Source organism: Pterocles gutturalis, unplaced genomic scaffold, assembly GCF_000699245.1.
Source record: "Pterocles gutturalis isolate BGI_N339 unplaced genomic scaffold, ASM69924v1 scaffold13397, whole genome shotgun sequence".
Taxonomy (NCBI): Eukaryota; Metazoa; Chordata; class Aves; order Pterocliformes; family Pteroclidae; genus Pterocles; species Pterocles gutturalis.
In genome coordinates this window covers 9,845-31,311 of record NW_010108123.1, presented here as the reverse complement: position 1 = coordinate 31,311, position 21,467 = coordinate 9,845, and the positions used below count along the sequence as shown (strand labels likewise).

Here is a 21,467-nt window from a genome sequence, read left to right as displayed (position 1 = left end):
AGGTGCTGGAAGGTCTCCCCGGAGCCTTCTCTTCTCCAGGCTGCACACCCCCAACTCTCTCAGTCTGTCCTCGCACGGGAGCTGCTCCAGCCCTCGCACCACCTTCCTGGCCTCCTCTGGACTACCTCCAACAGGTCCAGGTCTACTTGTAAGACTTGAGTCTAGAAGTTTAACTGCCAGGGTAATTTCTTCTACTTCCATTTGTTTGCCCATGGATCACTCCACACCAGCAGCTGGTTTTTCCCTACCCCTGTCCTTGTATGAGCACAAATACACACATGGTAAACAGCGATGAGCAACTAATCTGATTTTAAACTAATTCTGAGGGGAGTTTTAACCTGTTGAATTCCCCTATCAAATTCCCTAATCAGGGAGTAAATTTTTCTGCCAGATGGGAAAGAGAAAAGAGGCATGGCTGTTTTCTTTGCCAATGATGCTGGCTTAAAAACAACCAGAAAACTGGGACGTTGGGTTGTTGAGCACCATGGAAATTAGGCAGTAATAGCGCTCTAACCCGAGAGATTTGACATAAACAAGACAATGCATGCTTGTAAAGGCCACTGCTATCTTTCATTTAATTGAAGACAGCAAAAAAAAAAAAACAAACCCAAATCAGTTATCAGGCAGGGAAGTGTTTTTTTTCCTTCTAATGATGTGCAGCTTCCAACTGATCAAAACGTGCATCTCATCCCTCCTCTGGTCAATGCACTAAGACCCTTAAAGATCTGCAATATGTGGATGGAGAAATAGAAGTTGGTTTCTGTTGCCACTGTGCCATGAATAACAAACTGAAATCCCCTTCATGCCCTGCTGGCAGTAAGCAATTGATGAGCCTAAGTTGGGAAGGAAAGTAGAAAGTAATTCACTGAAAAATGAGGCTTGAATCTTGGCTACTAAATATAATGGGATCCTTTTCTATTCTTATTGCTTTCCTTTCAGGGAAGAAAATCACACTGAAACAATGAACAATACGAAGCTGTTCATGTAGTTATTCTGCTTTTTGCAAGGCTGACAAATGATGATGATCACAGACAAATACCTAGAGGAATCAAATGCTGCTTTATGTCCTGACGCTGCTTTCCAACACAGTTAGGGACTGAGACTGGGATTTAAACTATGATTGCACAAGCGTATTTAACTTAAGTTTATGTGACCCATTCAGTTGGAAAATACTTACTGAAATGATACTGAGATTTTTTTTTTTTGTACACTCTAAAATAAAGGACAAGTATTAAGAAAACAACCTTGCTTAGCTGTGTAGTCAGAGAAATGTTTCCTCTGGATTTACAACATATTTGGCAAAGATCGTGAAAAAATGAGTGCAGTACTTGAATGGTTGGAATTTGGCCATAACTGTATGTTCCCCATAAAAATCAATTTGGAACGAGTTGTTGTAAAAAGTCCAGCACTTTTAAGGGCCTAAATCTTTTCTACATTGATTCCTCATGTATAAATTGTAACAGGGAATTCATATTCTGAACCTAAGAGAAACCAGATGCAAAAATTTAAAGGTCTGGGGCAACAGTTTAAAGTTTCCCTATTTCCCTCCTTCCTGACAAGTCATAATATCTATTGTCATAGTATTTGTGACATGGGCCCATACCTATGCCAGTGCATTAAACAGGAATATAGTGAAGCTGTGATGTATTTATTGCAATAACTGTAGGTTGAGTAGATAACTGATCAAAGAAAAATCAGCAAAGAGAAAATCTGCAGTATCTGTGGTAAATTGTGTCACTGTTGTTAACAAAATTACTTTTCAAAACCAGTCCCAACCAGCTCAGTAAAAGCATCAGAAATTGCTGCTTTCACCCCAGCCAGTATCTTCCTGACGGAAATGTAAGTAGGAGAAAAAAAGAAAGGATTTCATTAACATTATCAAAAAAATCCTGCAAGTTTCTCTTTTTATCTATAGGTAGAGTAACAACTCACGTTTCTAGGAGAGATTACTTGGAACAGGTGGGAATTTATTTTATTCACCAGTGCTTCACTAATCCACCAACAGGAATCACATATCATTTTTACAGCCGCTGATGCAGCAGGCACATTTTGACAAGCGATGGCACTACCAATTTCAGAAATGAAGGCTTTAAAGCTCTGTCCTGCAAAGAGCTCAGTGCTTTTGCTTGACAATTTTTCAGCTGTTATCCCTAATCAAAAAAATCATAAATGAGGGGAAAATACTTGTGTCATACAAAACCGAGCATGATTTCTAACCTCCTGTGGACAGGAAAGTGATACAAGTCCTGTCCTCACAGGCAGTGGATGTGTATCAATGCCGTTGGGCTGCTACAGAAGGAAAATATGTACCAAATGTGCCATTAAATCTGTAAAACCGTAACAACCAGTCTGCTACATAATCCTAGAAGATGTTCTGTGTTTAAATTTAGCTTGAATTTACACAAAGTAAAATTGGGTAGTTAAAAAAAACCAAAAACAAAACAACTCATACATTAAAGTAAAAAAAAAAAAAACAAAACAAAAACCAAACCAAAACACAACTAATATGTTGAAGTGGAGAGAAGAACATGGTGTTAAGTCACCCAAGCTATGCAGTGATGTCAGCTCACAGCTTCACAGCATCTGCTAACGGAAAGAAGCAGAGAAGGACTCATTAAGCCCTTCCTCTCACGCACCTTAGCCCATAGTGAGGGTCACCTTGTTACACTTGCCACTGATGAAAAACCACGTGAAATATTAGGTCAAATGCTAAAACACAAGATGCATTAAGCCTTTCTAGTTTTTCAGGTCATCAAGTAACAGGATGGTGACATGACAGGCAGTAATACTGCTTAAAGAAAAAGCAAAAGGCAAATCATGCTTGCCTTCCATCTTCTTTCCAGCTACAAAATCCTGTAAAACATTCCACTAAAGCAGCATAGGTTAGAAACAAGATTAGCTTCTCCTACAGAGCAAGATTTACCTGATGGAATACAGGCTCTTTCAAGTTTAAGTAAACCTGGAAAGATTAAAAAAAAAAGAGGTAATTTGCAACAGAGAATGATCATAACATTATTCAACTAAATATTGCCAAGACTTGTTCTGTTAGAATCAAGACATGAGTGCCTATCCATGCACCATTAAAGTTGATTAAACATTTGAAGTTTCCTCTGGTAAAACATGAGGTTTTAACTGTGGAATTATTTTAAATTAAGAAGCACAAATAGAGACATCAGCATCTAAAATCCCCTCATTTAAAAGAGATGCAGCACATGCAAAAACAATTAAATTACCAGACACATTCTCGATATGCACTGCAAGAAGAAAATTTTGGTATATTGAATGTTTTTGACAAAGCTTTAATATTTCAATTAATTTTACAAAAAGCTAGTAGTTCTCCCTATTGTTAATGCAGTTGATTTAATTTCTGCTTTTGAAGAGAGAAGGGCATTAGACCCTAGGCATAACATGCCATAGATGTAAAACATTTTAGGAGGCACAGAAGGAAACAGGTAAGTACTTTGAAGGCAGATGATGACCCATAATACTTTTTTTTTTTTTAAGAAATAGTTATCAATTAAAAAAAAATATAACGAAAGAGATTCCATCTGTGGTTGACACCCAGCACAAAACTAATTTTATTCATAAAGGGAGTGCACGGCACTGAGAAAGGGAATCAAGTTAGCTGTGACATAGTTAAAATACTTCTAATTTTTTTAACAGCTAAGTTCCTTTCTTATTCTAGCTGTTGTTTTAAAACAGCAGTCAGAGTTCCCTTTCTGCAGTCTGTTGACCAGGATTATTCTCATTTCTGTAGGTGAATTAAAGTGAGGGAAATTGAGGAATGGAGTTTGTCCAAGGTCATGTAAGAAGCCAGCGGTGACTGCTTTTCTCACATTCCTATTCTAGCAATTAGATTACTGCTTTCCTTCACTTATTCTAGACAGTGGTTTAAACAGAAATGTTTCGTGTTTCTCTGGCCAGCATATAATTTTCCCAACAAAAGAATAATTTGTCCGTTTTGACTGGAAGTGAGAGAGATTCAGTACTGCCTGTATAACGTTCCTTCACTGGCAGGAAAACTGTCAGCCTACAGGTGAAAATGCCATATTGGGAAAAGTTACTTACTATGCTGACTACGAAGCTGTATGTTATTAACAAGAGAAGCAGTGGATAATTGACTGTGTTCTTGTACTTGAAACATTCATACCTGGAACAGAACATAAAGGAGAGCGATAACATTCATCACTTACCATATAAAGGATGCATTTTTCAACATATATTATCACAAAATTAGTGAGAAAATTGATCCAAGTGAGTCTTAGACCCTTTGAGAAATTGTAGCTCCTCCAATACAGATGTGTCATTTTAATATAAAAATTCACACTTTCACCAATTTTTTTTTTTTTAATCTAGTGAAAAAAAAAAAAACACCCAATTTTTTTTTTTTTAATCTAGTGAAAAAAAAAAAAAAAAAACAATAAACCCATGTATATACAAAAAATAACCCAGTCAGTGGAAAGAGTTTGGGAAGCAGAAGCTTTTCAGAGGGTGCTTAAGGGGTGATAATGGATGGCAAATTAGAAATGAGTTTAAAATGCAATACAGCTGCCAAAAAACATTACATCTGGGAGCTAAAGGCAGTTTTTTTAATCTAGTGAAAAAAAAAAAAAAAAAACAATAAACCCATGTATATACAAAAAATAACCCAGTCAGTGGAAAGAGTTTGGGAAGCAGAAGCTTTTCAGAGGGTGCTTAAGGGGTGATAATGGATGGCAAATTAGAAATGAGTTTAAAATGCAATACAGCTGCCAAAAAACATTACATCTGGGAGCTAAAGGCAGCGTGGGAAAGGGACTGCCTTACACAACAGTGAACTCTAGAGATCTGTTAAAATGCAGATTGTTTTATGGCTTTACTACAGTCACACTGCAGTAAATTTGCTGGATTGGGTACTGGTGGAAGTGAAAGGTAAAAACAGCTAGTAGCTCCCAGGATGTGAACTAACTAATTACAATAAGCTTCACAATCTCTATGCTACACTTCAGTCCCAGCTGTGATGGAATTACACACATATATCCCAAACCACATCTCCATCAGAAAAAAAGGTCCAAAAAATCCACTAAAAAGGAACTTTGAGAAGCACAAAACCATTAAGGCTAGAGGAAGTTTTCTGTATGACTCCCAAGTTAGATCTGCCTATTTGTTTATGAACTTTTGGAAACACACCATCATGGATGAGTAAAAGGAAACAAAGAAAAAACATGTAGGAATATCTGGGGAAAAAAAAATCTACAAGACAGAACAATGTGCTAGAGTGCCAAATAGCTTGCCAAAGTAATTACACAGCTTGAGAGTCAGTAGGACTGAATGATGCATAAGGGAATGTCCCGTGCAGAACCACTCCGCCACCTACCTTCAAAAAAACCAAAATGATTATTAAAGGCCTCCTAAACTAAGCATTAGCTCATTCTTCAGAACATTTTAATTACTACCAAACATACACACACACAGAATCTTATTAGAGCTCTAAATTAAGTTAACAGACTTCAGTGCTTTTGAAGATAATAGAGTAAGCATTGCACAAAATAAGCATGATTATTTTTTCAAACAGATTCTTATAGCCACTTCTCATCCTTTTCCCTGATCACATTCAAATCAGACAAAATAAATGCAAAGGCGATTTCAAGGAGACAGGGAGCTACAATGGAAATATTTCCACTAACACAGGCATTATGATTCTGGTCTTGAGCTTGCACAAATCACACTAATGGATTAATGGTAATTTCCAGAGATGTGGGTTTGGTCCTATAGCATCCCACCTCCATTGCAAGCTACCAGTAATCTTCATCAAAGATACTCTAATTTTCAACAGCTGAATATCTGATATGTGCAAAAAAAAGCAAAAAGGCAATGTGCAAAAAAAGCAAAAAGGCAATGTTAAAAGCAAAAAGGCAATGTTTTTAGGTTTTTTTTTTTGTCTTCAGTAACTTAATTTATCATTTGGATTTTCCAAGTGACAGAACAAATCATGTTAAATCCAGGCCTGGTAGGAACAGGCAAGAAAAAGTCAACTTACAGTATCTTTACAGTCATCAAATGCTACATTACTCCCAAAATTAAATGGGAGAAAACATCCTGGCATGGCATTAAACTGTCGTGCATGTTCCAAGACACTCTCCACAAAATATATGAACTCAACTCTTCAGAAAATCTTTTTTCTATAATTTTCCAGATGAGTGGAGAGCAGGTTTAACCAGAAATCTGAAATTTGCATTTGGAGTCAGACTAGATCATAGAAATACAGCTCAAATAAATTACAACATTGATAATTTTGTAGGCGTTACTGAAGTTGATTTTATTATGGCTGCTGTTTACATACCAAGTAATACTGAGCTCTGGGTGTATACCACACAGTCTTTAACGACAGTTTGGGTTTTTTTTTTCCTGCTAAACAAACACTGGTAAAACATCTCTAAATTAGCAGAAATTAGGACTAAAGCCAGCCTGGCGAGTCATAACGCTGTACTGCTAGAAAAACTGAGATCTCACTGAAATCTTCAGTTTCACTCTCACTATACACGAGATTGGACTTCACAGATTCTACATTTCAAAAGTTAATATTTCATAAAGAATCAGAAAAAAAAAACATTTAACAAATACTTACAGGCAGTAGACAAACACACAACAACTGTATATCATTGGCAGCTCATCCAACAGCTACAAAAAGCAGAGACATCAAAACATGAAAACTACTTTTAACTCACGTTTGTGTAAGTTAATTAAGGAGTGAGAAGTCTTAAGGAAAAGAGTTTTTAAGTTATTTGGATATCCACCTTCTTGACTGTACTTCTGTACGCAGCAGTGTCAAATCAACTACTGAAAGCTTGCTGAATTAATAAGCTTATTACTCTGAATCTTTTGAACATTACATTTCATAAAAAGCCCACGCCTTCAAAGAATCATGCCATTTTCACTGCTCATCTCTTTTGAAACATTTATAAGAATTAGTTTTGTACAGTCAGACTGAATAAGACCACCCCATTTATAACCTGCTTAATACAACCAGTAGCATTTTTTTACTTCTCTTCAAACTTGACAGAGAAACCGAAATAATTTTTTTTCCATAACACAGAAATTTAGCCCATTAGGAAGTATCTTGTGATGCGCTTGCATGTTAATTTGGGAAATTTCTCACACTGTTTTAATTCAGAGATAGGTTTTTTTGGTTTGTTTGTTTGTTGGGGGGTTCTTGTGTAGTTTTTTTTTTCCCCAAATTACGACTGCCATATAATGCTTTATTGTCTTAAATAATTTGTATACTTCATATACTGGCATGTTACAGCTGAAACAGTTACTTCTCCAGGAACTTGCCACCTTAGTGGAGATGGAATTAAAATAGTAATCACAAGAGAGGTGATTTCTCAAGAAAAGCTATGCTCAAAATTGCCATTTATTTATCATTAGAGGGAAAAAAATCAAAATCATAGCATCATTTTCTTCTAAAGCTTTTCTCAAAGAACATTAACAAATCTCTGCTCATAAATATATAGATAAACTTACCTTCCCTTATAAAGGACTGAAAATCAAGAAAATGCACAAGCATACAAATGGATCAATGAAGATCCACTGCCTCTGATTTCTAATATGTTAAGCAAACATTAGCAGTCAGGCATCTTAGAATTGTTACACCAGGTTTGACTCTTTCCTAAGAAAAACAAGAACTGGATGCAAACGAGATTTTGATCTTTTTCCATCATCACTCTGAAAGTTGTTGATGGCCATGCCTGTACAGAAATTACCTTCCTACTACTGGTACAGGGTACTTACCAAGTTCAGAACGATGTTTTTCTGAATAATAAGACACATTAAGAGCACAGCAGCTTACACAAACCCTTTTACAAAGCCAGCCTGATTCTGCTTCATTTGGGAGAAGTTTTCTAACTGCGCAGGCAAAAAGTTCTTTTAGTTTTGAAGTTTCATATTGAAAAAAAAAAAAAGTGATCTGGTTCTTCACAGAAGGAGAGACATGTATTATCCTGAGTGTGATATCCTGAGCTTTTCGTGGTTTTGGTCACCAAAACTTCAGGAAATGTTTCAGAATACTGCTAAACAGATCTACTGACTAGCTGCCACCGAAAGGGCAGGTTTTGCTTCTTCACCCACGCTCCCACTGCTTCTCTCGAGTGAGGCACTCATGCTCGTCTGACTCACGGTGAGTCAGTTCCAACAGCTGGTCCAGTGCACAACTAACCTTGCAGAAAAAGGTTTAAATCCCTGAATCCATGCATTATAGGGTCAGGGACTGCAACAGGTAGCACAAAGAAAGTATGAAGTTAACAGGCATGTTAGGTGGCACCCTGCCATCATGTTAGTTTATCTTTCCTGTGATGCCTTGCAGAGGAAAAACAAAAGCAGTAGCTGAATTCAGCTTTATACTAACAGTTATTATGTAGAAATTCAGTGATATGGTTTATCAAGTCTGATAGGAATTAGCTGCAGGAATAATTCTCCCAGCTCTTTAAGAACATGAGTCATTTAAGGCCTCAAAAAAGAAAAAGGAGGGAAAAAGAATAAGAAATAGAATCATATCATAGAATGGTTTGGGTTGGAAGGGACCTTAAAGATCATCTAGTTCCAACCCCCTTCAACAAAATAAAATTTTTCAAATTTGGACAGCTGATTACACTCTTAAAGTTCATATGCTGGCAGCATCTCAGGGACGTAATGATAACATCAAAGAGCCTCTAAAAAGATCCTAGTTAGAATCTGCTTGCAAAAGACAAGGGCTGCCGTATCCAAAGGAATTAATGCTTCCAGAAATGCTGTCAGCATCATGTCTGAACATGTCTGAAAAAGAAACATGATAGAAGGAAACTCAATGAGCTGATTTCTCTGGTTAAATAAGCATTTTGGATTCGTGAGGAATGTATAAATAAGCAGATTCCCATAAAAATAAGAGAAAAAGAGAGATGATGATTTCAGAAGTATTCTAAAGAATTGCTTTCAAGAGCAGAAGTTTTTACATTTCTCTTAATTGAGCAACGTGAAATCAGCCATTTACAGTATTAAGATTGTGAAACAAATGTAAAAAAAAAATCTCTTCAAACCGCTATCAAAGCTGACTTTTAATCATAATGAGATAAAATGAATGAGAAAAGATTATTTACTGAATTGTTTCCTCTATGGTGATTCGTGAGCTAGCAATCAGAGTAATTATGGGCCACTTGTGGATTTCACTTGGCTCCAAAATAATAATTGTACTTTCTCTGCCTCACATGGAGCCTTTTACACCCGTTGGAAAGATGATGCAAGTTCTCCCCTCCCACCTGCTTCTGCCCACCGTGGTTTACACACCACGGTTCACGGGCCCTTTAGCTGCTCTGATGCAACACTAGAACTACACGGTAAGTAGCATCGATTCAGTTGGGTTAAAATAGCCTCTATACACACACAAAATACTAAAAAACCCAACAAACCACATGAGAATGTTTTATGATCTAGGTTTCAGGGTGGCCTTGCTCACCTCTGCACGAGTATAAGAGGATGTAAAACACTGGCAGGGTTAGGAACAAGCAGCTGAGGGAAGAGATAAGCTGAAAAGGTGGAAATTCAAGGCAGTTTCGAAGACAGGATAAGTAAATCACACTCCAATTTGGGAGGGAGCAGTGAAATGGATCTAGAAACTACCTTTTTCATGCCAAGAAAAGCACCAAATATCCTCACGTGCTGGCAACAGTACGATCCATGGAGGCTGACAGTCTCCAGCACAAGAGAGATACAAAACACAGCATTATGGAGGCACACATCACTACAGATTGTAACTGGGTTCAAGTTTAAGACATCTAACTTTTGGTATCCTCATGTGCAGTGTCTCAGGTCCCATTCTGATCAGCAGAAATCCAGGATTCATTTGGCACGGCATAGGTGTGTAAGGCCATCTGTCATCTCCAGTACAGCCACCCAAGGCCGGCAGATGTGATGGGGGGGTCTAAGAGACCTGCACCTTTGTGGGATGGCAGCTGGAGCCCAGATGGAACACTCACAGGGTCTAAAATGACACTGAACACCTATATTCAGACAAATTAATAGTAATCCAGTTAAGACTGCCAATGGAGTCTGGAGAATGACTCAGCCCAGCTGACTGGCTCTCTGAACACTGTCTTTCCACTGACTACAGTGACTTCCAGCACACACCTTTAAATGTAGGTTTCTTAATTTTGAACTGAATCCCTGACTTCGATTCAAAGATGAATTTCCTTTAATCTTCTCAGACCTAAAACAGGACAAGACTCTTTGTGTCCCTTTAGAAAATGGGAAATATCAGGACAAAATCCTTATGCCAAGTTATTTATTAGAGAATACCTCCTACTTGATAATAAGAGAGAGAGGAAGACCCAACTATTGCTACACAGAAGACACTGACTTGAGTATTAACGCTACAGGTACATCTAGATAAATGGAAAATATAATAGAAAATATTAAGATGAAGAAAAGGATACAATAAATAACTCTAGTCTATCCTGCTTGCTATTAAGCCAAAGCTGCATAAATTTTAAAATAACAACTTGAGAAAAAAGACTCAAAAGTATGATTTCCCAACGGATAAAGTGTCTTCTACCAACATAAGCAATTGATTATAGCTCTTGTTTTAGATGCAGCTATATATCTATCGGGGGAAAATATCTAATGAAACAAGACCTGTGCTACTCTTCTGTTGAGAGCAGGAGTCATGTATGATGATACTTAAGGCAGGTTAACTCACGTTATTCGTATAACTCGTTTTCATCTACTCAAGAACTGGCAATACAGCTACACAGTGAGATACACACATAAAATGATTCACAGCTACTTATCGATACTCACCTGCATTTCGTACTTCAGGGTCATGTGGAAGCACCAAGATCCCAATCCTACAGCTGAAAACAAATCAAAGCTATGGTTAACATAAAACTCTACATGTAAAACATTCAGGTATCTTAACTCAAATGCTTGAACTTTACTGGGGAAAAAAAATAGAACATCAGCATTCCATTTCAGGGACAAAGCCCCAGTTTTCCACAGCCTTCTACTTTATACTTTGGTCACCAGTGATGTCCTTGAATTGATGCTTATTGAGAGGTGAGTGTCCTTTTTCCCTCCTCTGAACGCTGTCTCCTATGGTGTAACCTCAATGTGCAGAGTGAACCCAGAATGAATGGAACATTATAATTTTATTTCTCTTCTTTTTATTTTTTTTTTAAGTATGTTAAGATTTATCTGTCTCAATCCTCCTATAACCCAAAGCATCATTCCACTGCTAGTACTCCTGAAAGGCTGTGATATTTCTGCTTATTGCCCAGTTTATAAAGGTAAATTTTACAAGGAGCTTTTTGTCAGCCCCAGAACCAGAAATGAATTGCTACCAGAACTTAAAACTCAAAATTCAGGGTAAAAAAAATAAAACCCAAGCAGTATGGATCTGTTTTGTGAAATGAGATCACCATTTCTGAGCTGCCTTCTTGGAAGCTCATCCTTCTATGTGATGATTCTTATTTATTTGAAATATTTTATTTTTAAACTCTGATTTTACTTACTTCTGAAATTGATTTATGAGAGGTATGCTTTGCCTTTACATAACTTTTTCATTTAGACAAGCAGATGTTTCTCGGAAGTTGTTTTCACTGTTTAGAGCAAACCTGGTAGAGCATTTAATGTATCATTCATTACTTTGAAATGTTATCATTTAAACACTCTCATTAAGCACCACCTCATTTTTATTTTGCAAGAACAAGTATATTAATGCAATCTCATCTTCCCTCAAGAGATCACGTTTTACCTCAGACTCTAGTTTCAGAGGAAGCCGAGTAATTTCCACTCAATCCATGGGTAGTGCCGCTGTGCTTTTCTGCAAGAGCGTAACCTTTCCTACACACAACAGCGAGATTTCACTGGTGCATAAACCAAACTCTATCTAACTGTACATTTTGTAAAGGATTCCCAAGACAGCTGAAAGACATATCTGGAGATGGTTTTTTAGATGCTTTTGCTTCTGAAAAAGTTTTCCAAACAATAAGCAACAACTGTTTTTCACCTTGAGATTTTAATGTGAAATACTCACAGCTATTTTTCGATGTATACAGACTATAGTACAACTACTGTTCATTCTGAAGAAAAAAAACCAACACATTAAGATCATCATTAAAACAATACCATCCACTATCCTGGCTGTCACAGCGATTTCAGTAGCTTCATCATACAAACTCTTACTATTTGTAATATGTAATATTTAAATATGGGCAAAATCATTGCATAAGAAATTTCAACTGATTTAAATTAACAAAATATGCTGTTAGGATTTTTTTGTTGGTTTTGGGGGAGTGTTTTTTTCATTGTTAATGTTTTTGGAGTTAATAAATCTCAACAATCAGCTACTGAACTCCTCTCCTTCCTCCTATATGATCAGAAGCAGTTACTTCTAGATTATTTTTCCTTTTCAGTCTTTGCAAAAATGAAGATATTAGTGTTTCAGGTCATTAATCCCATGACTTCAATTTATTTCTAAAAATAATAAAAAACCTTTTTATTTCTGTGTAATGATCACACTTGGAGTTTCTTTGATTATGAAATTTTACTACACATTGGAGAACGATGCTTTAGCTGTATTGTCTAGCAATAAAATAGTTATCTGAAACAAGAAAAGTTCACAGGGACTCATCATATGCTCCCTCCTAAGATAAAAACCCCCACTGGAAATGGCTGTAACACTGCTTGCTGCAATCTTGACAGAGCTCATGAACACAGTCCAGCCTGCTCGCTATGTAAGTGCATTCAGCAGATAAACCAGGATGTTATGCGACTAGAAATTATATGACTAGATTGCTCATGAGATGACACTCTCCCTCTCAAGACAGCACAGACATTTCCTCGAACACTGCTGTGTACCTGTGCACAAGAGCATCTTTTCGAAGAGATGGTCTAAATGAAGACTAAAGGATGAAACATGATTCTTTACGTATCCCATTTACACCTGCTTACTGCAGAGGTATAGATAGGCTTTACATTGTGGAGGGATAACTTAAAAATGTTTTCATCTAGACCTCAAATGAGCTAAGAACTAAGTTTCTCATTTACCACCTTTGGCATATTTTATATTTTAATACAGAATTGTGCAAAAAGCTTTAATGAATCTGTTCAAAAAGGAAGAAGGAAACTGCGTGAGATGATGAACTGAACTGTAGCAGCTGAAGCACGTCATATTCACTAACATCACAATATAACTCACAAACTCCAGCAGAAGTTAATTTAATATTAATTTAATACTGCACTCACTGGGCCAAGAGCTCTGCTAATCAGAGTTGCTGTCCGGTGGCTTAATGCGGGGTTAGTGCTCGGTGCCGAAAATTTGCAAAGTAAAAAGAGGAAACATCTACCACATGCCAAGGATCGCAAGGAAATCTTTATTTCCTCTGCTATGCCCAGACCACACGATCTTTTTGTCACACCTACAGTCTAACTTGAAAACTTACAAGGGGCTTGGCGTGTATTTGTCTAAGGAATATTTACTTCACAAAAGCCATCACTGCAATGACATGTTCTCATTTGTACTTTTCAAAATATGAGCAAACACAATCACTGCAATGACACCAATTTTCAATAGAAGAGATTCTCCCATATAGTCACTGACAAACTGAGTGATAGATTTGCTCCTTATCTTGTAAGCAGGGGTTACAGTTTTCATTTTAGGCGTTTCCTTTTGCAAAGGAGCTTAACTCATTAAAAGCTGCGTATCATTTGGGAAGTTTTAACACCATCTGAACCATTTCTACTCCAACTCCTGTAACTCACTTTTCATAGATACTGCAAGTCACTCAGCATTTTTACATCAACGCATCTCTCAAGATACAGAGCATATACATAAATTATGTATTAAGCACAGAATACATTTTAAGTCACAATATCATGACATCAGAATAGCACTTAAGACTGGAAATGCAAAGTCATGCTAGCTGCTCTGTGTAGACTAACACGGTCTTTTTTGTCCTGCAGCAAACATCATGTGTGGTTACTGCCAGTTAATAAAAGAGTTGTGGTAGTGATGATGTAAAAGGAAAGCATCTGCAAACTTCACTCCATACACAGTTATTTCACTGGTCGAAGACTTCAAGGCAATATCCATGCTAGAAATAATCTGACATTATACACGAGATCCAGCTCCATAGATGAACCATATAAACTCTCAGGATTTGAAGCCTAGAGGGACACAAATTCAAAATTCTCATCATAAGCCTAAAGCCTTTACAGAAAAAAAAAAAAAGCAGTTTATTACGATTTCATAGACGAGGTTTGAATTTAAACTGTGCAGGCACTGTATGAAAACACCCTGACGGAAGGATGCTCCAGATGGAAACACCTTCATTTAGGTATCTACACATGAACTAGGTGTCAAAGCTTCCACTACAGAGAACAGCATTATAAAGAGCAATTCCGCTGGCTAAATATAAGGGGATATTTTAGGATGAGCCCAATGATTCTCTAGGCTTTACTGACTGCAGTGGGAGACAGCCACCTCTGCACAGGCAGACACACGTTCAGCTGTTTGAATCTGGAGCTGAATTCCACCGATGGTTTCTTACATTGATACAACTGAACTAAAGATAAACTGCATCATAAACAGCTAAAGAACGAAACAAGACGAAAAAGCAAAATTCAATGAACAATTTCTATTGAATTATTTTGTTTTGTAATGGATTCCCTCCACAGCGTAAGAGACAGGAGAGACCTTGGTTACTCCAAGAATACAGCCCTGCAAGTAAGCTCAAGCATGGCTGGGACTGTTCCCAGACAGTATAACGCAACCGTCTGCAACAGTCAATTGTTAGAACAGTCTGCGGCGTGGCACTTTCCCCGAGCAGCTCCCAGGCACAGCCCCGCAGCCAGAAGAGTCCCAGCGCCTGTGCCCAGTAGGGAATTCGTATGCTGTCACCTTGCTTTGGAGGTGGTCACCTTGCTTTGGAGGCTAAGACAAACAGACACGGGCTGTTCCACGCTACTTGGCTCCAGCACTCAAAAATGTTCCCAAGCACATTTGATTTACTAATGTCAACACGGCCTAAGCACCTTCTCTGCAGCTCTTAGGTCAGAATAAGGGAACTAACTTTGACCGAAGGGCTTCTAGAAACTATTTTCACAGAGTGTCACTGGAAATGAAGAAAGTTGTTTACGAGTTCCTATGGCTATGTCTAATGTAGAAAACTTTGTACACCCTTTTTTTCTTCCACTTTGGCACAGCCTGAATGACTGAGCCCTATTACACAGGCCAAAAAATACAAACCAGGACAACTCTTCCAAATTTCAAGTAAAGCATCTAATAAAGTATATAACTCCACTGACTGCTTTTTCTTATCTTCTTAGGTCCAAACCAGTTACACTTTTTTTTTTAATATCTATATAACTATTTTTTTTTTAAACCAAGACCCTTATAGAATATGAACTATTTGAGAATCACAGTTCCCAGGGCGCATGAGGAAATGACATATGGTAGAATCTGATACAATACCACAGCATCATCAGAAAATATCCAAAACCAACTGCTTGTTCTTTAAGGTAGTGACAGTCTGATGATTTGTTCCATCTACTTCATAAGATGCAACATGTTTAAGTAATTGCTTAAGATTATTCTTCATAATTTATAGGTTTATTAAATAGTTCTCTAAAGCTTAAAAATCATATCCAGTTCCTATTGGGTTCATTGTCAACATGCCCTCTGAGCTGAAAGGCAGCAGAAATAAGGGCTGAGAACAGCGTTGTTGTATGTCAAAGAACTTGCTGAAAGCGCAACTCAGTCTCAGCACCAGTATGAACAAGAAACGTATTGGAACAGTTATTTAGAAATCCCCCTTCTTGTCCTGCCAACTTCGGATTTTAGCATGTATGTGAAATGAACAGTGCTTCCCTAATCCAAAATGCGTTTGGTTCAAAGAGGAAATAAATGTCAACAAAAGCAACTGTGGAGTATGAAGTGAAGCACTGAACACGGCATGGTAAAACACAAAGGAACTGACAATCAGCTAACTGGTTGGAAGCATCCAAAAGAAACAGCTGATTTGGATCAAAATAACATCTAGAAACAACATTTCTCATGTTCTCAACTGCTAACAGATTCAATTTTAATGTCTGCTTTGACAGCCGCCTTTTAACATCTTGTAAAATCTCAGTAATGATTCAAAGTTGTTAAAACTTAAGTGCCCTCCCTTCCATCTCCATCTTCACAGCAGAATTGTTAAAGAATTTCTGCTTGAACCAAACAACCCTTGGACACCGCTAGCTAGTTAGAAGCTCTGCTGTACGGTCTTTAATGAAGCATGGTGCCTGAAGTGAAATCCCAAGTTTGGGTTAAATTCACTGTCCCCTTACAGATTAAGTCTATACTTCTTTGCTACAAATTAAGTAAGTGGAGTGAAATTTTTTATTAAATAGAAGTACTGTAAGGTAAAGAATTTTCTCTGGTACTTTCCTACAAAAAGAAATTTCTGTACGCTTGCTCTATCTCCACTTCAGTGTGCTTCTCATTCAGTCACACACACAGAATGCCAATGTTCCTGGCACATTTCAACTATATTTAAAATTCAGTTTATCATCTCATTTGCTGCTTTTATTCTGTAGTAGAACAAATGTTGAGAGGTTTGTGGTTCCAAACCATCCTGTTTCAGCTTTTCATTGAGACTATAAATCCTTCTATATTCCTCTATAGCTTTCAACTGCTGTAAAATAGTCCAGCGTTATGAATACTGAAGCAGAGACAAAACAGAAGAGAAACATTTTCAGAGTGACCTTTAATACTAGGTTCAAATATATGAGATGAAAATCAAGCCATGCAAGGATTTATCACTTCAGACAGTAGTCAAAAAGCACCGCAGTCACAGATGAGCAGAGCCCAGCTGGAACTCAGGACTGCCCTCCAGCACTGCTGTCAAATACACAGGCTGAGCTCCCCTTCACGAACACCAAAAACAATGTCAGAGTGAAGTCCATGGTATTTATTGTGACCTGAGACAGACTTTTTAAAAAAAAAAAAAATTAAACATTAAACAGTATATGAGAGATGCCCACTCAGGGCAGTGGTGGTGTGACAGCCTGACATTCTGTCCAGATAGCAACACACTTCGTCCGTCATGAAGGGTCACTGACAGAGGTAGCCTGAAGTTACGGTGAAGACTGAGTCTCAAACACAGGTTTATATTATCTATTTGGTTTTTAGCTTAGAAAGAATGGCAGTAAAGGATAACTGGATTCCAGAACATGCAAAGAATCAACTTCACCAAACACACACTTTTTTTTATCTTTTTAAAAGGAAACCCTGACCTCCAAGAATTCCTTTTGCCAAACTATTTTATACTGAGACAAAATGAGTAACTACTCAAATCCATAAAAAGCCTACAAATGGCTATTTGGAAAGCGTTCAGACAAGATCCGAAGCTGTACACTGTTGCTGCTCATCTTTCACACATACCAGCAAAGCTGATCTAACTGAAAAACCATGGAGTCGTACCTAGTACATGTTACAGTTAAATCGGCATCAAGAACAGATTTAGCATATGGACATGTGGTTTTCGACAATGTTTGTCTAAATACATAAGTATGCCAACCTTAAGAGTAACATTTACAATAAAACAATCTCTTACCACTGAGAAGACTGGGAAAGATAGTCTCCAGAGAGACAGGAGTTATAGCAAACAAAAATCCTATGAAACAGAAATTCTGTGAAAAACAGAAATTCTGTGAAATCTACTTCAAGACCCAACTGCCAAATCTGAACCATCTTCAAACATCTCTGCTCATAAGGAATATGACTTCTAGTTGCAGAAATAACATTTCAGTGGAAGTTGTTTCTTTTCCGCATTTTGTTATTGTAGGAAAATCAGACTGCCCTTAAGTTCACCTACGTACGAATGCCATGCTGTTCTTCCACCCTTTCATAACCTCCCAGATACAATGGCAGTTAGGTTGGTTGGTGGAAACAAATTCAAACTCATGAAAGAATGTTTTTCCAGTTCCTTCAAGATTTTGGCCACTTCTTCTATGACTGTTCCATACCACAAAAATATTAATATAGTGCGAAACTGTTTGGAAGCAGGACACATAAGACATCCTCTGCAAATCATCACAGAAGGACCCCGTAAGCTAAGATGTACTGAGCAGGACTTACAGCCAGAAAAGGATAATTTTAAAATCTCATAAAATTATTTAGTGAATTCTAACTTCATATCCTTCCAACAAATACCAATCTGCTGTAAACATTAACAAGTATAACAAATTGAGCTTTACATTTCACACGTATATAGTATTTGGAGTAAACTATTTGGTTTATTAATACTTGGATATTGTTCATTGCACATCTGAGCTCTCTTTATAATGAAAGAGCAAATTAAGTTTTACACATACCTGTAAGACACAAATATGCAGCTAAATACCGTTTTTCAAGGCCATCTTTATAGGTCTGAATCGCACCATAGATTGGAGGTAGAATGAAAATCAGGTTACTCACTGTGTTCCCTGTAGGACAGAAATCAGAGATTTAGAATTAGGTACCATGCACTTTAAATAAATAAAGCTGCGTTCACTCGTTAAAGACAGGTTTTCATCCAGAAAGCTACACCTTTTTAGAATTTGTCTTCTGCTTTCACACATAATACAAAGTTAAATTTTGGTACAACACAGTTAACTACTTGAATGCTAAGAACATTTCAACTCTTCCGTCTTTTTTTCATGTGTATGAGTAGTACTAAAATACTAATTTAAGTAAAAAAAGTTTGACAGAGATGGTGCTTACTTTCTTGGCAGGAGGCAGAAAAATAGGGTTACCTTGATTGCACAGCTCATGAATTAAAACCCAATTCCTTAAGGAGATATAAGCCCCAAATAGTTCAAGCGTGGTATTTTAAAAGAGCTGTTTGTTTGGGTTTTTTTAATTTTCTTAAACCTATTCTTGGAACTCTCTCCTCCACACTCCATTCAAATACTTTAAGGTCACCGAGTGACTCATTCCCCAATGAAACCAGTTCAAATTTTACTGTTAGTGTGCTACCCACTGCGCGCACACAGAGCAAGCTGGATGGGATGCTACATCACAGATCACAACGTAAGACCGAAGACTCTAAGAGGATACAATAAGGAATAGCAAAAAGTTTGAAGCCACTACTGATCAGCGTGACAGCCAACTGCCACCACTTCTCGAAAGCCTGAACTTCGGACAGACACAGCTGCTCTACATTTTTGACGCAACGCAAAGAATTGACGTGTTGCAGAGATCTGAGAAAGCAAGAACAAGCCAAGAGCCCAGCGCTCATACCTAGGGGCATGACAACTCCTCCAGCACTGAGGAAGATGAAGGAACCTTTCTTTCTTTTTAATTTTTCTTTCTTTTTTGTTTTTAAGACCACTCTCCCAGTCTGATTTAGATGGTTTTTTCAAACTGCCGTGGCCTATGCAAAAGTGCAATGAAATAACGCGAAGTTTAAGTGAAACATAAGGAAATGGTACATTTCTCAGCAGAAGGGATGCAGATTCAGCTTTTTTAGCCTAATCACAAATCATAATTTTGAAAATAAAGGTTATGTAAATGGAATAAAATGACATGCTATTAGGGAAAAAGAGCAAATTTATTAAAAAAGGCAAAATGTTGCTTACACAAATTAAACCGCACACTTCCACACGCCATCAGTTATATATGTATCAAACTGGAACTCTATAATTTCATAATATCTCGGTGAGGAATACAATGTATGAGGCTATGGGAGGCCAAAAAAATCCTATTTCTGGCTTTTTTATTCAGCAGAAAATCTCAGAAGAGTTTCACTTTCTAAAACAAAGAAGAAGATTGAGCCGGCCATGTCTGAGTCACTCCCCTAATTGAAGCACCTATTTTTCAGGAGTCCTTCCCAAGATCCATCTCAGAGAAAACTGAAAACTACCAAACTACGATCATACAAACCCAAAGTATTACAGCGTCTGTGGGAACAAAAATCAATACTTTACAGGTTTACAAAAAATTCAAACCTAAATGCAAAAAAAAGGTTATTTCAGAACACATGAAGCTGAAATATACCTAATTAACTTTAACAAGTTAGCTCTTCTAAATTCTCGCAAATAGATTTAAACCTCAAGTTTGAGAGTCTTCTTGACCAGACAAAAATCACATCTGTTTTTTATCAGACCTTCTTTAAATCACTTCCTTATTGATTTAACATCATCTCCTGCACAACCATGAATTTATGGTTCCAGATATAATGAGCAAAACAGAGATGTGGCAGAGATCTTACTCATTTAGTCAGCTCTGTAGTAAGTTCCTCCATGTAAAAGAAGGCCAGCTGAAATCAAAACAGCTCTGCAAAGACACACAAGTTTGTACTAATATAAAAGGCCTTTTTCATGCTTAAATTCTGTGGGGAATCATTAACCTTTTACCACATTCCCACAGTGTTGCAATAGGCAGTGATTCACTTTCAGTGGAGAGCAGGTTTGGAAGAAATCCACTAAAACTCAGGATTGTGTGGCAGGAGAAGAAATCAGGAGAAGATGTCATCCAGCCTCCAAAATTACAGTAAAGGTTATGTAGTCTGGAGAGTCAATCTGCTGCTTCCTAAAGCTGTTCTCAACTATGCCCATTTTCAAGAGGAGTTATTAGACATTATATAAATATCACTTTGTTATGAAACTGTCAAAAACCTGGCAAAAAATCAAATATGAAAATGCCAAACAAAAGAAATACCATGATGTTTATCCGCAGCTGGGAAGGCATGTGACTTTAGAAGAGAGTTGCTGTAGGATAACAAACTTCAAATGGACTAAGAATGCAGAAAAGAGATCCTTCTGTAGAAAAGCAAAGGTTTCAACACTTCCTGTAACACTGTAATTATGTTAAATTATTGATAATTTATGAGCATTTAATCTAGGACCATCTTGCCGAGAGAGGAAATACCGTCGACCTAATCTAGCTGTAAATTCCTGCCACTCCTTCTCTGCACTTTTTGTCCCATATTATTCAGAAAATTTATAGCATAGATTAGGCAAGCCTATTTGCAAAACATTTATTGAAAGTTGTGCATATTTTTTAAAAAGGGAAATGGGGGCAGGGGAACAATGAAGTTCTCTGGCATGCTGCTAGCAAAATGACTTTTTTCAAGAAGAAAAACGACAAGGCTTCTTTCAAACTCAAGGTCCCGAGGAGTGCGTATTTCATAAAAGTCTAGCTAGTCTTTACAGGATTATCCTCGCATGGGATAGCTTATAAATTCATTAAAAGGGATTTTTACTAATTCCATCAAAAAACAGCAGTGGGATATGCACAGAGATTAGCAAACAATACCAAGAAAGAAGCAAAAGGTGACACAACTACAGACCTGTGACTCTAAAGTTAATTAACAAGTAAGGAAGTGAAAGAAGTTTTGAAGGAAATAGATATGGAAGTTGAAAATGGGAAAAAAGTTAAAACTGTCAAGAAACCTAATATCTTCCTTTTTCACCAGATTTTCTTTTTTTTTTTTTTT

The 21,467-nt window shown here is 37.3% G+C and overlaps 1 protein-coding gene across 1 annotated transcript in view; it reads right to left on the bottom strand.

Annotated features, from left to right (window-relative positions):
• ACER3 (alkaline ceramidase 3) overlaps nt 1-19,230 on the bottom strand; it is a gene marked incomplete at its 5' end in the record, with an annotated part of 34,023 nt that extends 14,793 nt beyond the window's left edge. The window contains 6 exons of the mRNA XM_010072517.1: nt 2,924-2,959; nt 4,069-4,150; nt 6,608-6,660; nt 10,807-10,859; nt 18,364-18,474; nt 19,088-19,230. Of these exons, the coding sequence (XP_010070819.1) occupies nt 2,924-2,959; nt 4,069-4,150; nt 6,608-6,660; nt 10,807-10,859; nt 18,364-18,474; nt 19,088-19,230 (478 nt within the window). The remainder of the gene's footprint in view (nt 1-2,923; nt 2,960-4,068; nt 4,151-6,607; nt 6,661-10,806; nt 10,860-18,363; nt 18,475-19,087) is intronic.
• Nucleotides 19,231-21,467: the final 2,237 nt, after the last annotated feature.